The sequence below is a fragment of the Sorex fumeus genome, unplaced genomic scaffold (assembly GCF_029834395.1).
Source record: "Sorex fumeus unplaced genomic scaffold, SorFum_2.1 ptg000135l, whole genome shotgun sequence".
Lineage (NCBI taxonomy): Eukaryota > Metazoa > Chordata > Mammalia > Eulipotyphla > Soricidae > Sorex > Sorex fumeus.
In genome coordinates, this window is record NW_026606192.1 from 158,722 (window position 1) to 176,820 (window position 18,099).

Here is an 18,099-nt window from a genome sequence, read left to right on the forward strand (position 1 = left end):
TTCTTTTTTTTTTTTAATTAAAAAAATTTTTAATAGCGAGTCATCATGAGGTACAGTTGCAGACTTACACATTTTTGTGCTTGGGTTTCAATTATACAATGATCAAATACCATCCCTCCACCAGTGCCCATTTCCCACCACCACGGGTCCCAGTAGCCCTCCCACCCCCCACATCCCTCCTAACCCACCCTGCCTCTGTGGCAGGGTGATGAGGTTATTTTTCTATGTACCTGGTTGAGCTTCATGAGTGTTTTGTGTATCTCTGGGATATTAGCCCTTCCTCTGATGAACCGCGTGCAGATACAGGGAAAGAAGGTTTTATGGGGGGGGGGGGCTAGTTATCTCAGGTTGGAAGGAGGAGGATTTGATTTAGCAAATGTCTATTTTTTAAAATTTATTTATTATTATTATTTTTGCCTTTTGGGTCACACCCGGCGATGCTCAGGGGTTCCTTCTGACTCTGCACTCAGGAATCACTCTTGGCGGTGCTTAGGGGATCCTATGGGATGCTTGGAATCGAACCCGGGTCTGCTCGTGCAAATGCCCTCCCTGCTGTGCTCTCTCTCCAGTCCCCTGATTTAACAAATGTTTGCCTAGCAATGACTGAAGTTGGCAAGGACAAGGATGCGAGGGCTTAGGAAGTGAGCAAGGCACCGTTTCTGCCCTCAAAGAGGTTCTAGAAAGCGCTCCAGGGCTCTGAGCACCAAAGCTGGAGTCTACGGCCAGCCTGGGGAGGCTTCCACTGGGAGAACCAAAGAACCAGAGTCTCCAGGAATTAAAGATTAAAAACCTCTCCCTGGGGCCAGAGCGATAGCACAGCGGGAAGGCGTTTGCCTGGCACGCGGCCGACCCGGGTTCGATCCCTGGCATCCCCTAGGGTCCCCCGAGCACCGCCAGGAGTGACTCCTGAGTGCAGAGCCGGGAGTCAGCCCTGAGCATTGCCGGGTGGGACCCAAAAAGCAAGAGAAAGAAAGAAAGAAAGAAAGAACAAACGAACGAAAGAAAGGAAGGAAGGAAGGAGTACATTTGAGCAGAAACTTGGGGTACTGACACCCTCAACAGGAGTGGGTGCAGATGGGAGTGATCCCCAGGCGGTGTCAAGGAGCCCCAGAGCCAGGTTCTGGTGGGTTGGGCCCTGGCTGTGCCGTGGGTAGGTGATTGCTGTGTCTGGAAGGTTGGCTGGGCCCGGCTGGGGTTCATGATCTTGCCGCCAGATGAGGGGTGAGTGGGAAAGTCTGAGGAAAGAGGAGACGCGTGGAATCGTCACATCGGAGAACCAGGATGTTCTGGCACCAGCACTGTACCACTGTAGCACTGTCATCCCGTTGTTCATCGATTTGCTCGAGCGGGCCCAGTCACGTCTCCATCGTGAGACTTGTTGTGACTGTGTTTGGCATATTGAATATGTCACAGGGAGCTTGCCAGGCTCTGCCGTGCGGGCGGGATCCTCTCGGGAGCTTGCTGGGCTCTCTGAGAGGGAACCACTTAAGTACATAAACTCCTATTTTCTACTATGTTTTCTGAGATCTAAATACTTATCTAGTATTTCTGAGCAAAATCTAGCATCTGAATCATGTGCAGTGAGTATTAAATGCATGCCAGAGTTCAGACACAGTATGACAAAGGAATGTAAAAGTAGCCCATTAAGTATCCAAGGCTGGAGCGATAGCACAGTGGGTAGGGCGTTTGCCTTGCAAGTGGCCAACACGGCCGACCCGGGTTCAATTCCTCTGCCCCTCTTGGAGAGCCCGGCAAGCTACCGAGAGTATCTCGCCCGCATGGCAGAGCCTGGCAAGCTGCCCGTGACGTATTCGATATGCCAAACACAGTAACGACAAAGTCTCCAATGGAGACGTTACTGGACCCGCTCGAGCAAATCGACGAACAACGGGAGGACAGTGACAGTGACAAGTACCCAGAGTGTTGGACAGGAACATGTGCTTTACATGCAGAAGTTTCCAGGTTAGATCCTTTATTTGATGGTCCCCTGAGCCCCACCAGGGGTGACCTCTCTAAGTAACAAGAAGTAGCAACAGATCGGCTGAAAACACCCCGTTTCCTTTGAGCCGTGTCCTTTGGGCAGATTTAGCGTCCAACTGGGAAAGTGGGGGGTTTCCATTTCTGAGTCTCCATCTCTAGTTCCCGTCTCCCATCAGCCAAAGCGTGAGACCGAGTGGCCCCGGGCCAGGGAAGGGAACTTGCTGGGTTCTGAGGGTCCGTGTGCGCCTGGCCATCAGCCAACCATCCTGTTCTGTCCTGCGGAGGGAGTGACCGCGTTTTCCTCCATCTCTGTTTCCCCGCAGGGAGGTGGCGACTGTCCAGAAATGAGCATCGGGGCCATCAAAATCGCCTTGGAGATTTCCCTCCCCGGGTCGTTCATCTACGTCTTCACCGACGCCCGCTCCAAGGATTACCGGCTCACCCAGGAGGTGCTTCAGCTCATTCAGCAGAAACAGTCCCAGGTAAGCAGGAGCCCGAGGCCTGAAGCTGAATGGGCGCAGCTCTGTTCTGGGGCCCCGGCCTGCCTCGTTGGATATTTCTGTGGCAGAGGAGGACCACGGTTCTAGCACCCAACTGCAAGCTGCTCTCCTGGATTGTATTTATTAATTGACATGCGTGAGAACGCTTGAGCCTTTATCTTTATTAGATTCTTTTTTTTTTTTTTTTTTGCTTTTTGGGTCCTACCTGGCGATGCTCGGGGCCGACTCCTGGCTCTGCACTCGAGAATCAATCCTGGTGGTGCTCGGGGGACCCTATGGGATGCCGGGGGCTGGAGCAATAGCACAGCGGGGAGGGCGTTGGCCTGGCACGCGGCTGACCCGGGTTCGATCCCCGGCATCTCATAGGGTCCCCCGAGCACCGCCAGGAGGGATTCCTGAGTGCAGAGCCGGGAGTCAGCCCTGAGCACCGCCGGGTGGGACCCAAAAAGCAAAAAAATATATAAAACAGCAACAACAAAAACAAACAAAGGTCGCTGCCCACATGCAAGGCAAATGCCCTACCCGCTGGACTATCGCTCCGGCCTGAGTTTCACAATAATTCAACACCCGTCTCTCCACCAGTGTCAGTTTCCCTCGCCAGAGTTAGTTCCCAGTTTCCCTCCACACCCCAAGCCCCGCTCCACCCCTGCCTGTCCACGTCCGGGCACGTGGCAAAACTTGAGTGGCTGCTGCCTAGGCCTCGTGCGTTCCGTGTTGTTGATCTGTGTTGTGGATACATCTCTCTCCCCCCGCCCCCCATATCACTGGTTGGATTCTCTTGCCTTTAATTTAAAACGCTCCAACATGTGGGTGTTATTTGCACACAGCATGAGGCTCATCTCTGTGCTTTCCAAAGCAGAGACGAGATGATTCACCGGGGGTGTTTGTTTCCATCTAAGCCTTAGACGCGAGAAAGCACAAACCGGGGCTGGAGCGATAGCACAGCGGGGAGGGCGTTTGCTTTGCATGCAGCCGACTCGGGTTCGATCCCCAGCATCCAGTAGGGTCCCCCGAGCACCGCCAGGAGTGATTCCTGCGTGCAGAGCCGGGAGTCAGCCCTGAGCACCACCGGGTGGGACCCAAAAAGCAAAATAATAATAATAATAATAATAACATCAGGTCTATCACCCAGTTCCGCACCTTGATCAATATCTGATCCATCCATAGGGGCTGGAGTGATAACACAGCAGGGTAGGGCGTTTGCCTTGCACACGGCTGACCTGGGTTTGATCCTCGGCATCCCCTAGGGTCCCCCGAGCACCCCAGGAGTGATTCCTGAGTGCAGAGCCGGGAGTCAGCCCTGAGCATCGCCAGGTGGGACCCAAAAAGCCAAATAATAATAATAATAATAATAATAATAACAACAACAACAACAACAATAACAACAACAACGTTACTGGGCCCGCTCGAGCAAATCGACGAACAACGGGAGGGCCTTTACCTTTAACAACAACAACAACAACAATAATAATAAGAAAGGGGGCCCAGAGCAATAACACAGTGGGGAGGGCGTTGTCCTGGCATGCGGCCGACCCGGGTTCGATCCCCGGCATCCCGTAGGGTCCCCCGAGCACCGCCAGGAGTGATTCCTGAGTGCAGAGCCAGGAGTCAGCCCTGAGCATTGCCGGGTGTGGCCCCAAAAGCAAAAATAATGATAATAATATTAATAATAATAATGAGTCATGGGACTGGACAGATAGTTCAGCAGAGAGGCCGTTTGCTTGGCACACAGCCGATCTGGGTTCGATCTCCGGCATCCCACAGGGCCCCCCCAAGGACCGCCAGGTGTGATTCCTGAGTGCAGAGCCAGAAGTCAGCCCTGAGCACTACTGGGTGGGGCCCCAAAACAAACAAACTGACCAAAATCCGTGGCAAACACCTAGTTCTCCATATGGAGGGAAAGGCAGAAAAGAAAGGCGGAAAAAAAAAAGACTAGAAATCTCTACTGCGAGTCAGACAAACGTGGGTTAAAATGCAGAGTCAGGGCCGGAGCAATAGCACAGCGGGGAGGGCGTTTGCCTTGCACGCGGCCGACCTGGGTTCGATCCCCAGCATCCCATAGGGTCCCCCGAGCACCGCCAGGAGTGAGTCCTGAGTGCAAAGCCAGGAGTCAGGCCTGAGCATCGCCGGGTGGGACCCAAAAGGAAAAAACAAGCAAGCACACACCTAAGCTGAAAGGTGTCTGTGTTCAACGCCACCCCGTAAGGAGCAGTCCCCGCGGCCTGCCTTGCGTGCAGGCTTCCTGCGCTCCCCTGGACCTGGGGGGCTCGATTGGGTTCAGCTTCTTGAGGCTGATCACTTGGCGCAACTTTGCTACACCTGTTCCCAGCCTTGTTCTAAGACCCACAGATTTCCACACATCCTTGTCTGGCCGGGGGCAGAAACTCTCGAGGTCGAATGGAAATACCCAAGCTGGTTGAGTCCCTGGGAACTTGGGCCTCTGAGTCCTGTCTGGAAGGTTTGCACCCAGAACTCCAGAAGTTTGCGAACTCACAGCTGGCTCTTGGAGAGCTTTGAGGGGAGTTGTAGACCCGTTGCGGCTCTGGGCTGGCTTCACCAGCCGTTGTCGGTGCTGGTGTGTCACTGGTTCTGTCTTTTTTTTTCTTTTTTCTTTTTGGGTCACACCTGGCGATGCTCAGGGGTTCCTCCTGGCTCTGCACTCAGGAATCACTCCTGGCGGGGCTCGGGGGACCCTAAGGGATGCTGGGAATCAAACCCAGGTCGGCCGCTTGCAAGGTCAATGCCCTCCCCACTGTGCTGTTGCTCCAGCCCCTGGTTCTGTCTCTTGAAGCCCGTAGCTGGCCACCTGTGCCGTGGATGCAAGCCGCTGTTTTCCTGCCATCCGGGCATCGGTCCACACAAATCCAAGAGAAGGTTGCTGGGCTCTTTCATAGCGTGATGTTTCCCACCCTAATTAAGCCGTTCCGTGATTAATTTTTGACCCCCTTGGCTAGTGCTATTCCGGAAGACCAAATAAATTCACCACGTGAATTCACAAATAAATCCACCGTTCTGAGAAATCTCCTTGAGACGAGGCTAAGAACTGTGTAGGATGTGGGGCTGGAGCAATAGCACAGCGGGGAGGGCATTTGCCTTGCACGTGGCCGACCCGGGTTCGATCCCTAGCATCCCATATGGTCCCCTGAGCACCGACAGGAGTCATTCCTGAGTGCAGAACCAGGAGTAACCCCTGTGCATCGCCGGGTGGGACCCAAAAAGAAAAAAAAGCATTGGGGATAGGAAGCTTCTCTCTTCTGTCTGGGTCCATACACGCATGACGGCAGCACACATTTCAGGCTTGCCAAACACACGCTTGCTTCTTGAAAGGCTTTTAACTGATCTTTTTGTGTGTGTGTGTGCAACCCCCCCCCCCCCCCCCAGGTGGTCTTCGTGCTCACGGGAGACTGTGATGACAGGAATCACATCGGGTACAAAGTTTATGAAGAAATTGCTTCTACCAGTTCTGGCCAAGTGTTTCATCTGGACAAAAAGCAAGTGAATGAGGTTAGTGGAATGTTGAGTTCTTCTTGGGGCAGATTTGGTTCTAAAAACGGGGCCGGGGTGGCGGTACAATGTGTAAGGGCTCGTCTTGCAAACTCTAGCACGGTCCCCTGAGCCCCGGCACGAGTGATTCCTGAGCGCAGAGCCTGGAGTCAGGCCTGAGCATCGCCGAGTGTGAACCCAAGCAAAACCCAAACAAAAACAATCAAAACCCAAATGTTCTGTTAGTGATCTCTTATAGAAGGAAGGGCTTAATGACCCCCTGGGTGAAATACAACAACCTTCACATTCTCTCCTCTAAGGAAACTTTTTTTTTTTTGGAGCATTTTCAGTGTTTTTTCATAACAAATAAGACAACTTACATTATTTCGGGTTTGCTTTGGGGCAGGGGTTGGGGTTTGGGATGGAAACGTCTGAAATGTGGTGGTGGGAAGGTCATGGAGGTGGGATGGGTGTTCGAATATTAAATGTCATCAAATATTTTGAACTACTTTAAAAAAAACAAATGTTCTTCCCTGAACACCCACCCCCAACACACACACACACACACACACACACACACACACACACACTGCCACTGTAGCTACAAGGCATTAAATCAAGGCATTAAACCGGTAAGAAGACTCTGAGCTAGATCAACTGTATTGTGCTCGGCTGATAAATTATTTCATGTGAATGGATTTAAATTTAAATTTAAATTTGAGGCAAAGTAAATTTTTGTTGTTGGTTAGTAAGGCAAGCTACCGAGCGTATCTCGCCCGCATGGCAGAGCCTGGCAAGCTACCCGTGATGTATTCGATATGCCAAACATAGTAACAACAAGTCTCACGATGGAGACGTTACTGGGCCCGCTCGAGCAAATCGATGAACAACGGGAGGACTGTGACCGTTTAGTAAGGACAGACTGTTTTCTTTTTTTTCTTTTTTGCATTTTGGGTCACACCTGGTGATGCTCAGGGCTGACTCCTGGCTCTGCACTCAGGAATCACTCTTGGCGGTGCTTGGGGGACCCTATGGGATGCCGGGGATCGAACCTGGGTCGGCCTTGTGCAAGGCAAATGCCCTTCCCGCTGGGCTATCTCACTTCTGCCCCTTATCATGTTATTTTTTTTTCCTGTTACATGCCTCAATTATGAGATGAAGACTTTACTACTTATTCAAGGGCGGCACCTACATCAGCATGTTAAACTTCTAGCAAGTACAAAAATAAGGGTTTATGCGTCAGCCCTGGTTCAATCCCCAGCTTCTCATAGGGTCCCCCAAGCACTGCCAGGAGAAACTCCTAGAGCACAGAGCCAGGAGTCAGCCCTAAGTACAAGTAGGTGCAAAAACCACCTCTCCCCCCGCAAATAAAATGAAACCAAAACCAACCAAACAAAAATAAGGCTTTATATGGGCATAGCACAGCGGTAGGGCGTTCACCTTACAAGCGACCAACATGGCCGACCCGAGTTCGATTCCTCCGCCCCTCTCGGAGAGCCCGGCAAGCTACCGAGAGTATTCGATATGCCAGACACAGTAACAACAAAGTCTCCAATGGAGATGTTACTGGGCCCGCTTGAGCAAATCGATGATCAACGGGAGGGCCTTTACTTTACTTTACTTTATATGGGCATAATGTACGTTTGACTGACTTGGGCATCATAGCCATACAATTCATATTATTAATCGTAGTTATTCATCTTATTCATAGTTCACATTATTCTCCCTTGCATCTTGAATTCACTGGCCCATTAATTCTCATATAACTAGAGAGTTCTTGTGGCATTGTGGTGGAAATTTCTCTATGTTGCAAAATTCTGAAATAAGATAATCAAGCAAAAAAATATATATTTTTTATCAATAGAGTCTTCTGTGATGTTTTGAATCAAAATATATTTTGCCAGAAGGAAATACAGATTATTAGGGCTGGAGCAATAGCACAGTGGGGAGGGCATTTGCCTTGCACGCAGCCAACCTGGGTTCGATTCCCAGCATCCCATATGGTCCCCCGAGCACCGCCAGGAGTAATTCCTGAGTGCATGACCAGGAGGAACCCCTGTGCATCACCAGGTGGGGCCCAAAAAAGCAAAAATAAAAAAAAGGAAATGCAGATTATTTTGTGCTGAGATGCTTAAAGATAAGAGTAGAAGGAGCCTCCTTTGAAAAGGTTGGAGGTGTTTGTTTCTCATTCTAAGTCTTTGTTCATTCATTTCTTCCCTGAGTGTAAAATGCACCCTGTGTTTGGATGGGACACACATCCTCACAGCTCATTTTAAGTGCTCTGTAAAATAACGAAAAACCCGAAGTTTCTTTGGTTGGATACCGTTCTTCCTGCCTCATCTCCTGGGGTTTTGCTTATGAAGACAAGACCTCCGCAGAGTAGCCTTGCGGAATTGCCTGCCAGGCGTTTTCCTTCTGCTACCTGGATGCCGGCCCAATTTTTCACTGCTTCACTCCTTCCGACAGCAAGAATTTCTGCTTCTAGTTCCCCCATGCAATCCTGAAAGATAAGCAGAACTATCGCTCCCAGTACATCTGGCTCCCGTTCGTAAACCCACCCATCCTGCCAGATGAGTGGCGTCCAAACGGTTCGGGCTGGAATTCCACACCCCTTATAATCCGGCCTCTCTTCAATTTTTATTTTATTTATTTATTCAATGGGTAGGGCGTTTGCCTTGCATGCGGCCGACCTGGCCGACCTGAGTTCGATTCCTCCGCCCCTCTCAGAGAGCCCGGCAAGCTACCAACAGTATCTCACCGGCACATGGCAAAGCCTGGCAAGCTCCCTGTGATGTATTCAATGTGCCAAACACAGTAACAACAAAGTCTCACAATGGAGACCCTGGAGCAAATAAATGAACAAGGGGAGGACAGTGCTACAGTGCTATTGAATCACCGTGAGATGCAGTTACAGACTTACAAACTTTGGTGATTATGTTTCAACATGCAGTGAACAGGACAGTGCTACAGTGCTATTGAATCACTGTGAGATGCAGTTACAGACTTACAAACTTTGGTGATTATGTTTCAACATACAGTGAACAGGACAGTGCTACAGTGCTATTGAATCACTGAGAGATGCAGTTACAGATTTATAAACTTTCGTGATTATGTTTCAACATACAGTGATTGAGCACCCATCCCTCCACCAGTGCCCATTCTCCACCACCAATGATCCCAGTATCCCTCCCCCCACCCCTCTCATCCCTCTCCCAGCCTCTGTGGCAGGCACATTCTCTCTTTCTCTCTCCCTTTGGGTGTTATGGTTTGCAATATGGGTACTAAGTGGCCATCATGTTTGGTCCATAGTCTACTTTCAACACTCATCTCCCATCCCAAGCGAGCCCTCCAAGCATCCTTCACTTGGTGGTCCCTTCTCTATCCCAACTGCCTTTTCCCCCAGCTCGTGAGGCCGCCAGCTTCCAAACCATGGAGCAATCCTCCTGGCCCTTATCTCTACTGTCCTTGGGTGTCAGTCTCCCATTCTGTGACTTTATATTCCACAGATGAGTGCAGTGTTTCTATGTCTGTCTGTCTGTCTGTCTGTCTGTCTCTCTCCCCCCCCCCCTCTGACTTATTCCACTTAGCATGATACTTTCCATGTTGATCCACTTAAATGCAAATTTCATGACTTCATCTTTACTCTCAGCTGCATAGTGTCCCACCAAATGATTTTCTGAGTGGCATATTGTCTGGAATCATTACAAAATCTACTCTCGTGGAAATCTTAATCTCCCCATCTTGTTCTTTTTGAATACCCTAAGTTCTAGGTATAGAATTGAGCCTCTTGAACTTAATCACTGTCACCGTCCTCCCGTTGTTCATCGATTTGCTCGAGCGGGCCCAGTAACTTTGTTGTTACTGTGTTTGGCATATCGAATACATCACGGGTAGCTTGCCAGGCTCTGCTGTGTTGGGCCAGTGGCGCAATTGGATAATGCGTCTGACTACGAACTTAATCAGTGAAATTTTATTCAGATGAATTGAGCTTGTAACTATAAATGCATCAGCTTGGTTGGGAAAGTGTTTTTTAGGTCTGCATGTTTTTTTTAAATTAATTAATTAATTAATTAATTTTGAATCCCTCCACCAGTGACCATTTCCCACTACCACGGATCCCAGTATCCCTCCCACCCCCCATCCCCCCATCCCACCCCGCCTCTGTGGCAGGGCGTTCCCTTTTGTTCTCTCTCTCCTATTGGGTGTTGTGGTTTGTAAAAGAGTTAAGCCTGATTTTCAGGGAGAAACGTTGGATGATTTACTTTCCATTGATCACTTTGTATCTAGGGAGATGTCGCACAGCCGTGTAAGCGGCCACGCGGTTTGGAGTAAAGGTCCTGGTTCCCACATACTCGAGCTATGCTTGTAGAGGCTCATGGTCACCAGGGTTCCATCTGGAGGAGGCGGGATGTGGCACCTACCCCATCTGGGACTTCCCGGTGATCTCGGCTCTTTTTAGGACCTGGTGCATTCTCCGGGAGCTGTGGAGCCGCCCAGTGGCCTTTCTTCTCTGCGGCTGTGTGCTGTAAAGATGGCGCTGGGGGGCGGGTTGTGGGCATAACTTCCAGAATCAGAGGTTACCTGGGAGCCAGGGTGGTCCCGGCAGTTTGGAGTAAAAGTCCAAGTCCTGGTTCCCGCATACTCAAGCTATGCTTGTAGAGGTTCATGGTCACTGGGGTTCCATCTGGAGGAGGCGAGGTCTGCATGTTTTAAAAATTTTTTTAACTTTCTATCCAAGTATTGTGGACACATAATAAATGCATATCAATATGCAGTTTGATATATATATATATTTTTTTTTATAAACTCAGCATGTAGCCAGTGAGTAGCCAACATGACCGAGAAGTTCTCGGCAACCCAGGAATCTTTCTTCCTTCACCTCACAAGGGCTGTCATTATCTGGACCTTTGAGAGCCAAGTTTGGTTGAGTCCTTTATAGGAAGGAAACTGTGGTATTCAGTTAAGTGTTTGGATAAAAATGTGCAGGTATTTGTAGGTCATTTATATCCTGAACTCCATTTTCTAGATATACCACAATCTGTTTTCCATTCTCTTGTGAAAGTGGGTAGGGGGATATCCGATTTTGACATAATGCAAATAATTATGTTACTCTTGTCATTCAAAAGCATGTCATTTGTTGTACCATATGTATGAATCCCTATTAGGGAAATATTTGGAGCAGGAATTCAGGAACACAAATCAGCTCAAATTTGGGCCGGAGCGATAGCACAGCGGGGAGGGCATTTGCCTTGCGCGTGGCTGACCCAAGTTCATCCATAGGGTCCCCCCAAGTACCGCCAGGAGTGATTCCTGAGCGCAGAGCCAGGAGGAACCCTGAGCACCACTGGGTGTGACCTAAAAAGCAAAAAACAAACACACAAAAACGATCTCAATTTTGCCTTTATAAATATGCCTTCAGTGGGTGCTACCAAGCTGTTTTCCCAAATTGATCCATTGTATACACCCTCCTGAATTAAAAAAAAAATCTGAGTTTTTTTCACATCTTCGCAAATACTTGGTATTTTCTGTCTTCCTAACACGGCCATTCTGGCAGGTTCCGTGGCCTCACTATTATTTTTGAACAGATCAAAAAATACTTTCAGCAGAGTTTTTGGATTTTCCTTCAGAAATGTGACAGCTCTTGAATACAAGAGATTAAGGTTGAGCCATAAAGATCCACATGAAAATAATTACTGACGCTCTTACCATTCCTCATTTTTGGATATTTCCCTGACTCCAGTTCAAAGCGCTTGTATGACTAATATGCACTGTAATTTGGACTCTTTCTGGTGACATATTTCTGGTGATACTTAACTAGAATCATTTCTGTCTTGATGGATGTTTGCTGAGTGTGTCAGGACTTCGTCACCAGTGTGACCCCCTAAATCCCAAGCTAGGACTAGCGATGCTAATGATTCCTGAGAGCCAACTTCATTACTGCTTTGTGGATGGCCTCTTTTGATGACTCTCATTTGTTAGCTTTTGTTTTTAAACTCCATGATGAATACTCGCATTAATCACTGGGTCCAGTTAGAAGCCAAACGTTGGCACTGCACAGTGGCAGGCTGTTGTCTACAAGGAAAATATGTCGTCCCTGAAAACCATACGTTGAAATCTGTTTATTAGATCTCCAGAGAATGAATGTTTATCATTGATTCGTTCCTATGTTCCAGGATCTTTTTATGTGCTTAACGTCTCCGATAATTAGCCTGCAATTCCATTTCTCTGCCCCCGTCCCCCACCCCGATGGCTGAGAGAAGCCTTGTGGTCACTTTCCTTGCCAACACCCTTTTCCGACTCATGTTCGGGCCGGTCATCGGCTTTCTTCCTGAATCATAAAGCTGTATTTTTTTTTAATTGTTTCCAATCAGAGGTGCTGACTTCATTAGCTGTCAGCTCCAGAAGTTGGCACTGACCCTGCGACGAATTACCATAAAAGCTCATTTGATGGCTCAGAAATGAGAAAGGTGTAGTCTGACGATGACAAGGGTCCCCCTGACCAGAGCCAGGCCTGGGGAGACAGCCCACGGGCTGAGCAACGCTCTCTGGAGCCGTGTTGAGTTTCCCTCTGTGTCACTGTGATCTGGGCACTCCCAAGTGCTGAGCTCAGGGAAGCACGTGCAGAGCGGAGAGAGTTTTCTTCCATTAGCTTTGGGTGAAGGGTCTCTCATTTGGGGCTGCCTTCCTAGCCCCCCAAATGGCAGGACACCGGCACCTCATGAACCTGTGTTAAGTAAGTTGGTCTCCCCGCTCCTGGAGGTTGGGACTTAAAAATCTTCCTCCAGGCCCTCAGTTCTTGTGTCATGACTTTTCTATTCCCAAATGCCTGCTAGTTAGGCCATACCAAATATTTCCAAATATTCCCCAATATACATTCGGATCAGGAGGGCACAATGCTGCCTGTCTGATCCCAGTTTCAGCACAGTGTGTAGGAACATGTGTACACGCAAGTATGCATACGTGCACACACATGTGAAAGGAAATAGTGAAATTTTAGAATTATGTGCAGGTAATACAAGAGCACTGGGGCGGGAGAGTATTTCCCGACAAGCTACCGAGAGTATCTCGACCGCACGGCAGAGCCTGGCAAGCTCCCCGTGACGTATTCGATATGCCAAACACAGTAACAACAAAGTCTCCAGTGGAGACGTTACTGGACCCGCTCGAGCAAATCGACGAACAACGGGAGGGCCTTTTCACTATTTTTGTTTGGTTTTTTTTGGGTCCCACCTGGTGATGGTCAGGGCTGACTCCTAGCTCTGCACTCAGGAATCACTCCTGATGGTGCTCGGGGAACCCTAGGGATGCCGGGGATCAAACCCAGGTTGGCCGCGTGCCAGGCCAACGCCCTCCCCTATTGGTCCCTATTTATCAATTTAACCTGCTGCGTTGGCATCTCCAGGGAAAAGTGTAACCTCTCCTGCCCTGTTTCGTTGCTGAGCTCAGGGGGCAGGACGTTGGGATGGACAGAGGGTAGGGGGAGAGAATGAAGAACTCAAGAAGGGGTGTGTGTGTGTGTGTGTGTGTGTGTGTGTGTATGTGTGTGTGTCTTTTCGGGTCTCACCTGGTGATGCTCAGGGCTGACTCCCAGCTCTGCACTCGGGAATCACTCCTGGCGGTGCTCGGGGAACCCTATAGGATGCCGGGGATTGAACCCGGGTCAGCCGTGTGCAAGGCAAACGCCCTCCTCACTGTGCTATTGTTCCGGCCCTCCAGTCTGTCAGACTTTGCCTCATGTGCTCCCGCTGACACATCTCACAGCTTCTATGGTCTCTGGCCCTCCCCACCCCCACCCAGTCCTCCCAGGCTCTTCCTTCCTCTCCCTACCTTTCCTGTGATGCTCGGTCCCAAGTTTCTGCACGATGCAGCCCAGCTTCACGGACGAGCTGACTGCTGACAGGGCGAGTGAGGCTTTCCCCAAATGCAGCCATCATCACCTGCTGGGGGCTGGAGCCATAGCACAGCGGGGAGGGTGTTGGCCTGGCACGTGGCCGACCCGGGATCGATTCCCCGGCATCCCCTAGGGTCCCCCGAGTACCGGCAGGAGTGATCCCTGAGTGCAGAGCCGGGAGTCTGCCCTGAGCATCGCCCGGTGGGACCCAAAAAAGAAAAAAAATAAAGAATTTTACCGGTTAGAGGGCTGGAGCAACAGCACAGCGGGGAGGGCGTTTGCCTTGCACCTGGGTTCGATCCCCAGCATCTCGTAGGGTCCCCCGAGCACCGCCAGGAGTGATTCCTGAGTGCAGAGCCGGGAGTCAGCCTTGAGCATCGCTGGGTGGGACCCAAAAAGTCACTGTCACTGACCCAAAAAGTAAAAATAAACAAAACAAAACGCAGGCTCACCTGCCGGGCATGCAGGGACCACTGGACCACTCAGACGGGCCACGGGTGCTCAGGCCTGTCACCTTGCTCTCCGTCCTTTTCCACTTCTCTTCCCCAGGCTTGTCCCTGGGACGTGTCACCTTTCTCGACCTGCTTGAGCCGGAGTGGTTGACTTTCCCCTGCGCCCTGGGGAGCCTCCATCCGGGCCAACATGTCAGCGTGTGCTCTCCTCACTGCAGGCCCCACGCCCTGCCCCAGTGCCCCTGGGGTCTGTGTCGTCTTCACCTTTCATGCTTGGATCGCTCGCCGTTCCCGGGGCCGGCTGACTGGGCCCAGCCCCCTGGTTCAGCCCTTTTCTCCTCACCTCTGCACACCTGCGTGCACGCCCTTGCCTCCTCCTCTGCATACATGTGTGTCCTTCTCTCCTCTGCCTGCCTGCCTGCCCTCCTCCCCTCTCCCCTGCATACATGCGTGTTCATTCTGTTTCCTGTTTCCCAAGCGATGTTCAGGAGACTTCTAGCGTACCCAAAGTCACTCTCCCTCGTTCTCTCTTGCTCTCTCTTTCTTGTTCCCTCTCTCTTGCTCTCTCACGCTAATGGTTTGCATTACAGACACCAAGAGGCCGTCACGTTGGGTCCTTGTTGATATCTACTCTCAGCACACGTCTCCCATCCCGAGCGACCCCTCCAACCATCACTGACTCAGTGGTCCCTTCTCCATCCCAGCTGCCTTCTCCCCCAGCTCATGGGGCAATCTTCCTGGCCCTTGTGTCTACTGTCCTTGGGTGTCAGTCTCATGTTATGTTATTTTATATTCCACAAATGACCCCTCCGCTTGCCTTCCATAACACGGATGAAACGGAAAAGGTCCTGCCAAAGCAAAAGAAGTCAGAGGGAGGGGTTGGAGCGATAGCACAGCGGGGAAGGTAGTTTACCTTGCACATGGCCGACCTGGGTTCGATTCCCAGCATCCCATAGGGTCCCCCAAGTACTGCCAGGAGTAATTCCTGAGTGCATGAGCCAGGAGGAACCCCTGTGCATTGATGGGTGTGACCCAAAAAGTAAAAAAAAAAAGTAGTCAGAAGGACCAAAGCAAGAAGTCTGATGATCTCATCCGTATGTGGGCTATAAAAATCAGAGCAAGGAATAGGCAGCGTCCAATGAAAACAAACCCTGGGGCTTTTAATCGCAGAACTGAGTTACTCAGTTTGCACCGTCGGGGGACCAGCCACTTGGATAATGGACATGATGTGGTACCATTAACTGCCCCAATCTAAACATCGACACTCAGGCGAACCCGTGTTACCTCAGTTAGGAGTTACGTTGAAGCGTCCTCCTAAACAAGACCACTTCAAGTTCTGTTCTTGAAACCGCATGTTAAGATCCACTCTGCCCCGTTCTGTTTACGAGACCTGTCAATTTTGGCTTGCTCCGTGCTTTGAAACCATATTTGCATCTCTTCCCAGAGGGAAAGAGGCTTCAAGACTTATTTTTGAGTTATTGATTTATTAGATTGGACGCAGAGTCTTTGAACACTGAGTGTCTTCAGGGCATAAGTGAAAGGGCTTCCATAAAAAATAGCGGGTAAGCCAGAATCCTTCTGTTTCGGTGTTTAAAAGGCACACGAACACTCGCAAATAGCAGTTTGAGCATTTTTCAAACAGACCAGTTGGATTCAGTGGTCTCAAAGGCCTTTTGGGCTCTGGATTGCAATAGAACATCAGAGAATCAGTTTTAAATTTGAAGCTTTCAGTGCACAAGCAATGGTTCCCTTGTTGCCTGAAAAGATTTTTATTAGTTAAAATGCATCAGTTCGAAAAGCTCTCATTATTTCTAGTTCTCTTCTATTCATTATAGTCGAAGTTCACTCCTAATCATATGGAGTCTGTAATTATTAAAGAAAAGTTGGGTTATTTATACACACACACACACACACACTCACATGGCAATAAGATAATTCAGAGCATGCTTTGCTTCTGGTGAGTTTTTATGTTACATGGTTTTACTCACACGTTTGCAATATCTATATTTTCTAATAAAATGGAGCACGCCTGTTTTCAGTTGCATTCTTTTCTTGTAAGTGGATACTCAAGTGATTTGAGACCATAACTCAAGTCTGTATGACTCTTTCTTAGCCAGATATGTTGCGATCCACGGTAAATTTTTTTTCTTTCTTGGTCACACCTGATGATGCTCAGGGGTTATTCCTGGCTCTGCACTCAGGAATTACTCCTGATAGTTCACGGGAGACCCTATGAGATGCCGGGGATCAAATCTGGTTGGCTGCATGCAAGGCAAACACCTTCCCAGATGCTGCAGCCACCTCCATGGTGATATTTTTAAAAATGTGGATGGTAGGACCAGAGCAATAATCCATTGGGGAGGACATTTGTCTTGCAAGTGCCAACCTGGGGTCCCTGGCATCCCATAGGGTCCCCCAAGCACCTCCAGGAGTGATTCCTGAGTGCAGAGCCAGGAGTCAGCCCTGAGCATCGCCGGGTGTAACCCCCTTGCAAAAAAAAAAACAAAGGGGAAAAAATTGTGGATGTATTGGAAGTAGCAACCACTCCCTCCGAGCAAATCCGAGGGAAGAAAAGTTGGCTTTGGGTCTGTACCCAGTTGAACCCACTTGCCCCTTCAAAGTCTAGTTGAGTTAGAAAGTTTTCCCTTTTCTTATGACTGTCCACCACTCTTTTGGGTCTTGTATTTTGTAGTTTGGGGCTATACCCAGCTGTGCTGGAGCGATAGCACAGCAGGTAGGGCGTTTGCCTTGCACGTGGCTGACACGGGTTCGATTCTTCCGTCCCTCTCGGAGAGCCCGGCAAGCTACCTTGAGAGTATCTCACCCACACCGCAAAGCCTGGCAAGCTTCCCGTGACGTTTTTGATAGGCCAAACACAGTAACAAGTGTCACAATGGAGGCGTTACTGGACCCGCTCGAGCAAATCGATGAACATCGGGAGGACAGGGACAGTGACTTAGAGATATAAAAACGGACCTCCCTTCCATTCTCACCGGACAGTTCTACATCTCATCATTTTCCAGTGCCTTTTCCTCAGGTTCCCGTTAGGCACAGCCTGAGCGACCCCTCGCCGGCCTTTGAACCAAATGTTCCGTCCGATCTAGTTCCTTTCATCCTCTGCCTCATCCTCCAAGCGTTGTGCGCTCAGTGGCTTTCTGAGTCAGTTCATTTCCTGGCGTTAAGCCCGTATCTCTGGGGAGCAGATCTAAAACACCAGTGCTCTGATTGTTAAAATCTGTGTTCTGGGGCTGGAAAGATAGCACAGAGGGTCACAGTGCTCGCCTTGTCCACCACCAGTCCTGGTTTGGTCTCTCGGCATCACATGGGGTTCACCAAGCACCGCCAGGAGCAATTCTGGAGCACCGAGCCAGGAGTAACCCCTGAGCACTGGTGAAGGAGTTCCCCACACAAACAAAGAAACTAAAACAGGGCATGATTAGTATAAAGCATCAAATCTCCAGACAAGAGCAGTACCGGGGGCTGGAGCCATAGCAGTGGGGAGGACAGTTGCCTTGCCTGCGGCTGACCCGAGTTCGATCCCGGGCATCCCATAGGGTCCCCTGAGCACCGCCAGGAGTGATTCCTGAGTTGCAGAGCCAGGACTCAGCTCTGAGCATCACCAGGTGTGACACACAAAAAAGCAAAAAATAAATGAATAAATCATGGTCACTGTCCTCCCGTTGTTCATTAGTTTTCTCGAGTGGGCCCAGTAACGTCTCCATTGTGAGACTTGGTTGTTATTGTGTTTGGCATCTCGAATACGCCACAGGGAGCTTGCCAGGCTTTGCCGTGC

At 49.9% G+C, this 18,099-nt stretch overlaps 1 protein-coding gene across 1 annotated transcript in view; it reads left to right on the forward strand.

Annotated features, from left to right (window-relative positions):
* HMCN1 (hemicentin 1) overlaps positions 1-18,099 on the forward strand; it is a 355,305-nt gene that overhangs the window by 88,794 nt on the left and 248,412 nt on the right. Inside the window, exons 3-4 of the mRNA XM_056106608.1 lie at positions 2,304-2,462; positions 5,862-5,984. Coding sequence (XP_055962583.1) covers positions 2,304-2,462; positions 5,862-5,984 — 282 coding nt within the window. The remainder of the gene's footprint in view (positions 1-2,303; positions 2,463-5,861; positions 5,985-18,099) is intronic.